At 39.5% G+C, this 6,451-nt stretch overlaps 1 protein-coding gene across 6 annotated transcripts in view; it reads left to right on the top strand.

The window, feature by feature from the left end:
- LYST (lysosomal trafficking regulator) overlaps window positions 1-3,737 on the top strand; it is a 215,736-nt gene extending 211,999 nt beyond the window's left edge. For all 6 annotated transcript variants that reach the window (XM_017526586.2, XM_017526587.2, XM_037737801.1 and 3 more), the window contains 3 exons: window positions 142-298; window positions 702-773; window positions 1,665-3,737. In XM_017526586.2, coding sequence (XP_017382075.1) covers window positions 142-298; window positions 702-773; window positions 1,665-1,803 — 368 coding nt within the window. In that variant the 3' untranslated portion in view covers window positions 1,804-3,737. The remainder of the gene's footprint in view (window positions 1-141; window positions 299-701; window positions 774-1,664) is intronic.
- Window positions 3,738-6,451: the final 2,714 nt, after the last annotated feature.

Genomic DNA, 6,451 nt, shown 5'->3' with positions numbered 1-6,451 from the left:
AGTCTTCAGTCATGGGTTGTCTACAAACTTCATTAGTAAACAAATGAGCTTGGCCTTCAGGGTTGCCCTTCTGGGGCCAAATGTGATGGGCTCTGAGACAGCCACATTTTGGGTAACCTGCAGGATGATTTGGGTTTTTAGCTGGCGGAGGCAGTGACCTCAGACTCTGGACGGTGAACGGGGATCTCGTTGGACATGTCCACTGCAGGGAGATTATTTGTTCTGTTGCCTTCTCCAACCAGCCTGAGGGAATATCTATCAATGTAATTGCTGGGGGATTGGAAAATGGAATTGTAAGGTAAGAGGAATTTGGATTCTCTTTTTAAAATTTCATTTCTAAGGACACAGGAGTTTCAGAAATTAATTTTTTAATATCTAGGCACATTAATATTCAGTATTTAGAGATTTAAACACATCTTGGGATATAGGTTATTTGATTATTCCTGTTTTATTTCTAAATAATAAAGATAGCTTTAGTACAGTTTTCAAGTTTTGTGTTCACTGTAAAAGATTAACAGTATGAAAGTATACAAAGTTAAATGTTCCCTTATTCCCACATCTACCCCCTGCAAACTTCCTAGAGGCAACTACTGTTTTTTGTTACATATCCTTCCAAATGATTTTTAACAAACAAATATGGAGGGCTTTTTAGGGAGAGTAATTTTAGTTTGCATAATTAGATGATTTTTTTTCCCCTCTAGGTTATGGAGCACATGGGACTTAAAGCCTGTGAGAGAAATTACATTTCCCAAATCAAATAAGCCTATCATAAGGTAAAGTCTTCTCTGTTTTATGCTTCAGAATGTAATTTGTGATTGTATTTTTCGCAGAGAGGTATTTAAGCACAAAGACTTGAAGAAATGTGTGATTGATGTCCTCATGAAAAGTCAACCATTTAACACACAGCGGGTTGTTCATGACCCAGCAGCAAGAGAGACCACACTCCTTGTCTTCATGGAGCTGAAAATCTGAGTCAGTGACTCAAAGTCTAATGGAAAGACATGCCTGTAGCATGCCTCTGGAATCACAGAGACTGTATTGTTTCCTTTCATATTTGACAAGACCATAATGGTGATTGATAGCTGCAGGGGTGCTTGACAAGATTGATAATCAGTTACTCTTTGCTTAGTTAACAAATTCTTCAACTAATTAGAAGTAAAGTGAATCAAATTCTCCTTTATTAAATTAAATGTATTTTCAGTGTACTAAATTTAAAGTTTAAGGAACCTAAATTGATTATTAATGTTACATTTTTGTTCTTTTCTCTTTCAGGGAAATAATATATATCCATAAAATACTTATCTTTATAGGGAGAAAATATAGTACTGTTACATTTTTTAAGTTTTGTACACCCAAATATGTGTTGTTTAGGTATTAAAGCATAAACAAGGAGGCAAAAGAACATATGCAAAGAATAGAACGTACTGAACTTTTTGATCCTGATTTTATTCTGTATCCCCTCATTAATACGAGCATCTCAAACTTGTCAGCAGAGTGACTATATTAGAATTACAGTCAAAACCAGTGAGTTGTAAGCACTCATTTAGTTTATGTCTCTCTACGTCACTGAAGATAAATTCTTTATACTGACTTCAGTATGATGATCAATATGCTAGTACAATTTTAAGAAATATAATGTACAAACAGGATGTTTTTTTTTACAGCCTTACATTTTCTTGTGATGGCCACCATTTGTACACAGCAAACAGTGATGGGACGGTGATAGCCTGGTGTCGGAAGGACCAGCAGCGCTTGAAACAGCCAATGTTCTATTCCTTCCTTAGCAGCTATGCAGCTGGGTGAATGTGAATGAACTTCACATTCTCCAAAGCACTTTAACTTCAAACTAGACTTGTTGATTTCACCAGTTTTAGGAGGTTGAAGCTGAAGAAATGGATGACTGAACAAACCATCCAAATAGTATAAAGTCTATTCATCTGCACAAAATTCTAAAGACCCACAAGATCCCAAGAGGAAAGTTATGTTCCATTTTAGTGATAATGTGGAAGACGGTGTCAGTACATGCTAGCCAACAAGTTTTAAGCTTTGCATGGTACATTAACATGATATTCTTAAATTTTTTCCCACCAAGGTATTCCAGAGAAAATATTAAGATCTCCCCTTTTCCTGCTATTCCAAAAGGACCAGTAGAATTTAAATTGGTTAGCTAATTGTTTATTTAAAGCATGCTAAAATTATATTTTCAGTTTTCTGCCATATAATACTCCTCCCACCACACACACATACTCCCAAAAGAAGAAAGAGAAAAAGATAATTTTTAGGACTTGATAATTGCTTTCTTTGAGAAGCAAATTATTCAGTAGGTGCCTCTGTACCAAATATCTTATGGAATATCTGAATACTAAAAATAAACTTCTAATGAATCTCAAAGTTAGGCAGTTTTTGCCAGTTGCCTTCTTAGCTCAAAAGAGAACCAGAATTTTTTGTTTTTTTTTTTTGACAGCCACAAACAAGAATACAGGTATCTTGGATTTCAGACACATTCTGTTCTTCATAAAAATTTTCCTTAAAATTTGTAACACTAGATATTGAATATCCTTAGTGGAGTCACTAAGGTTTAAACGCAATGGTAAGTCTTTTAAAGTCTGCTATTTACAGAGCATTGAATATGTACCAATTTGCAATAGAAAGCTTCCAGTAGGCAAGAAGTTTGCATGGCTATTTGGAATACAGCCTAAATAAGGCATTAATCTAATCTGCAGGAAGAATTTTCTTCCCCAAAACAGAATTATAAAAGGAAAGAAGACAGCTTACTTTGTTTTAAACAGGAGGTGGAATAATTCTTTTAGGAAACCATTTTTATTCTGTTTCTACTAACTTATACCATCTGAGAATTCTAGGAACAATAATAAAATCGAGTGTACTACACAGCAAACTTACATACCATAGAGACAGAATTCCTAAACATCTTGGAACCGTCTGTCTCACCCATGTGACGGCTGTCTGTATGTTTTTACTTGGGGTGCTGCTTTATTGGCTTTGAAAACACTGTCAGATAAGCTCCATAATATGCTACCATGGGATAAAAATACGTATCCCTGCCTACGAATAACTCGTGCATTTGTTATGGAAATTTAATTCATATGGTGTTTACAGTACTACTTTTGTAACTTCCAGACTTTGTAAAACATTCTGCTTAAAAACCATTTAAAATGTAATTCCAGAGTCTCTGCTGTCAAGATAGGTTGAGAGAAAGCAAGTGGCCCTGTATGCTTTTAACCTGAAACTGCATACACATGTCGGGACGCTTCGGCAGTGTTTAGATCACAGTGCGCTCGGGCCGATTGTTCATCCTGAGCTCCAAGCAGGTGCAGAGATGAGATTACTCCATTCACGTTGAAGTGATTTGCTTTGTTAACAAAAATTGCAGCTATTGTCTAGCTTTCCTTTTTCGACTGAGAACTTTAAATTAGTCCCCTATTAGAATAGGGTTGCTACTCAGTCTTTTTTTAAAAACCGAATTTCATCATTTATCTAAAGAGAAAATATGCAAAATAACTGGTCTTGTAAAGGGTGCAATATTCTATTTTTATGTAAACATAAAAATTAATTTGGGGGGATTATTTATTCTGCATGAAACCTAATATGTATATGTTTGAAATACTCCATAATGTGCATGTTGTAGCAAACATTTCTGTAAATTATCACAAGCTCTGTTACCTTTATATACACTGCCACTTCAATTTGGAAATAAATTTCAAAAAAATAGATTTAAACACCTCTTCTTTAAGCTATTTAAATATTATAACCAGATCTCAAATTGATGGCTTTTTTTATAACCCACATAGGTTCTGTCTTTAGCTCCACTATGCATTTATATCACTAGAAAAAGATAACTTTCATTTCTTATTGTGGTTTTTGTACTAAAATTTTATGTTTCAACCTTTACTACCCTTAAATTGTGTGGACATCAGTTCTAAGATCAAACCACTCATTTTAAAGAAAAGACCATCTGCCCACCCCTGACCCCACAGTAGACCTATATTGAGCCCTTGCCAGGTGCCAGGCGCTGTACCAAGTGCTGAGGACACTGAGCAGCACAAAGCACAGTGGTCCCTGCACTCCTGGAGATTACGGGCCAGTGCAGAAACCACTGTAACTAAGACAGTGGGTGCAGTTATAAACCATGGTGTTAGGGAGGTAGAATATAGGGTTCTCTGAAAGAATGTAAGGGGAAGGACTTCATTTAGATTGAGGTGATCTAGAAAGCCTCTTGAAAAATTGAAATTTTGGCCAGATGCGGCGACTCATGCTTGTATTCCCAGCACTTTGGGAGGCTGAGGCAGGTGGATCACTTGAGGTCAGGAGTTTGAGACCAGCCTGACCAACGTGATGAAACCTCATCTCTACTAAAAATACAAAAATTAGCTGGGCATGGTGGCACGTGCCTGTAATCCCAGCTACTCGGGAGGCTGAGACAAGAGAATCTCTTGAACCCGGGAGGCGGAGGCTCCAGTGACCGAGATTGCGACACTGCACTCCAGCCTGGGCAACAGAGGGAGACTCCATCTCAAAAAAGAAAAATTGAAATTTTTGTTGAAACCTAATGAATGATTAGAAATGTGGTGAAGATGGGGGCAGTTGTGTTCCAGATAATACATGTTCAAATAACGGGCAGGAATATCACAAAGGCCCAGGGAAAGAAAAAGCATCCAGTCCACGTCTCAGCTTCTTAGTGGGCGGGGTGGGAGTGAAAACAGTGGGTGACATCAACAACAGCAGTCCAAGGGCTTGAGTGCTGCCCTTCTTTCTGCTTTGCATCTGTGGTATTTTAAGATTCTCAAGACTAGAGCATTCCTGTTTCTAGGTGTCTGTCCCGAAGAGAACTGAGCAGTAGCATTTTGTCGGTGTAAGCCTGCCAACCCAGATGTCCACTCTACCCGCAAGTCTCAGTTGGACTCACCCTTTCCACAATGCTCTCTGAATTCCAGTTTGCAAGCCCAGGGCTAGGTGCTGGATGGAGAAGGGAGGGGAGAGGGATTCCTTCCAGCTCTAAAGAGCTCATGCTGGCCAGGCGCGTGGGCTGATGCCTGTAATGCCAGCACTTTGGGAGGCCAAGGCGAATGGATCATTAGGTCAGGAGTTTGAGAACAGCCTGGCCAACATTTGTATTTTTTAGAAGAAACCCCGTCTGTACTAAAAAATGCAAAAATTAGCCAGGCGTGGGGGCGTGTGCCTGTAATCCTAGCTACTGGGGAGGCTGAGGCACAAGAATTGCTTGAATCTAGGAGGCAGAGGTTGCAGTGAGCCGAGAGCACGCCATTGCACTCCAGCCTGGGCAACAGAGTGAGACTGTCTCAAAAAAAAAAAAAAAAGCAAAAAGAGCTCATGCCGGGTGACCTGCTTCTCACTATTTTGGATGACTTGTTTATGTTCTGAGGAGAAAAGCAAAAAGAAAGAGCTACAAGACCAATGAGGATTTTTTTGTGTTTTCTTGGTTCCCCTCCTCTTGTTGCCCAGGCTGGAGTGCAATGGCACGATCTCGGCTGACTGCAACCTCTGCCTCCCGGGTTTAAGCGATGCTCTTGCTTCAGCCTCCCGAGTAGCTGGGATTACAGATGCCTGCCATCACGCCCAGCTAATCCACCTGCCTCAGCCTCCCAAAGTGCTGGGATTACAGGCATGAGCCGCCGCACCTGGCAAGGCCAATGTTTATAAAGAGAAGTAGGGAGGAAACAAACTCACTGGGTTAACATTCTTTATCAGTAATTGCAGAACAATTGGGGTTCTTGGTACTGACCCTCTGTGCTGATTACCCTTCAGCTGTCCCCAATTTGCCCTTAACTGTCTCACATCTTGGACAGCTGTATTATTTTTTTAATGGACTCCTTCTCAGGATAAAAAATAACACTCCCTGTACTGTGAAGCCAGAGCACTTTTAAAACCTAACGAGGACCTCGAACCAGAAAGACCAGCTGAAAAGCATTAGCAGTTGGAGGGTAGATGGGGGAGGAAAGAAAACAACTCTCACTGGAAAAAACAATTCACAACTGAGGACCAAGGAAGCAAAAGAGCTTTTAAGTTGAGCACAAACGTAGTTTGGAGTATTGCAAAAGGCTTCATGTTGCATCCAGGATTCCCCCCAGTGTTACATCATTTTCAACTGCACAATTAAGGCAGCTACATTTGCCAATACCAGATATATACATGTATATGTACGCTGAATTGGGAAAGAGGTGCCACAAATATCATGTCATGTGACAAGAGAAAATGATATCTTGCCACTTTGGGGACATTGGGTTGCAACTCAGCTGTTTGAGAGAAATTAAATACTACAGTGTGTCCTTTGAGGCCAAAATGACTAGGTCATTTGAGACTAGGCTACAATATTCCTGCACCGGAGCTGAACTTGTTTCTTCCCTCATGAAGGAAGTTAATGAGAGACAAGTTTCAAAAAGATTGTCTCGTGGCGAAGCTTGGCTCATTTCCA

The sequence above is a fragment of the Cebus imitator genome, unplaced genomic scaffold (genome assembly GCF_001604975.1).
Source record: "Cebus imitator isolate Cc_AM_T3 unplaced genomic scaffold, Cebus_imitator-1.0 Scaffold42, whole genome shotgun sequence".
Lineage (NCBI taxonomy): Eukaryota > Metazoa > Chordata > Mammalia > Primates > Cebidae > Cebus > Cebus imitator.
This window is presented reverse-complemented; position numbering and strand designations above follow the sequence as displayed.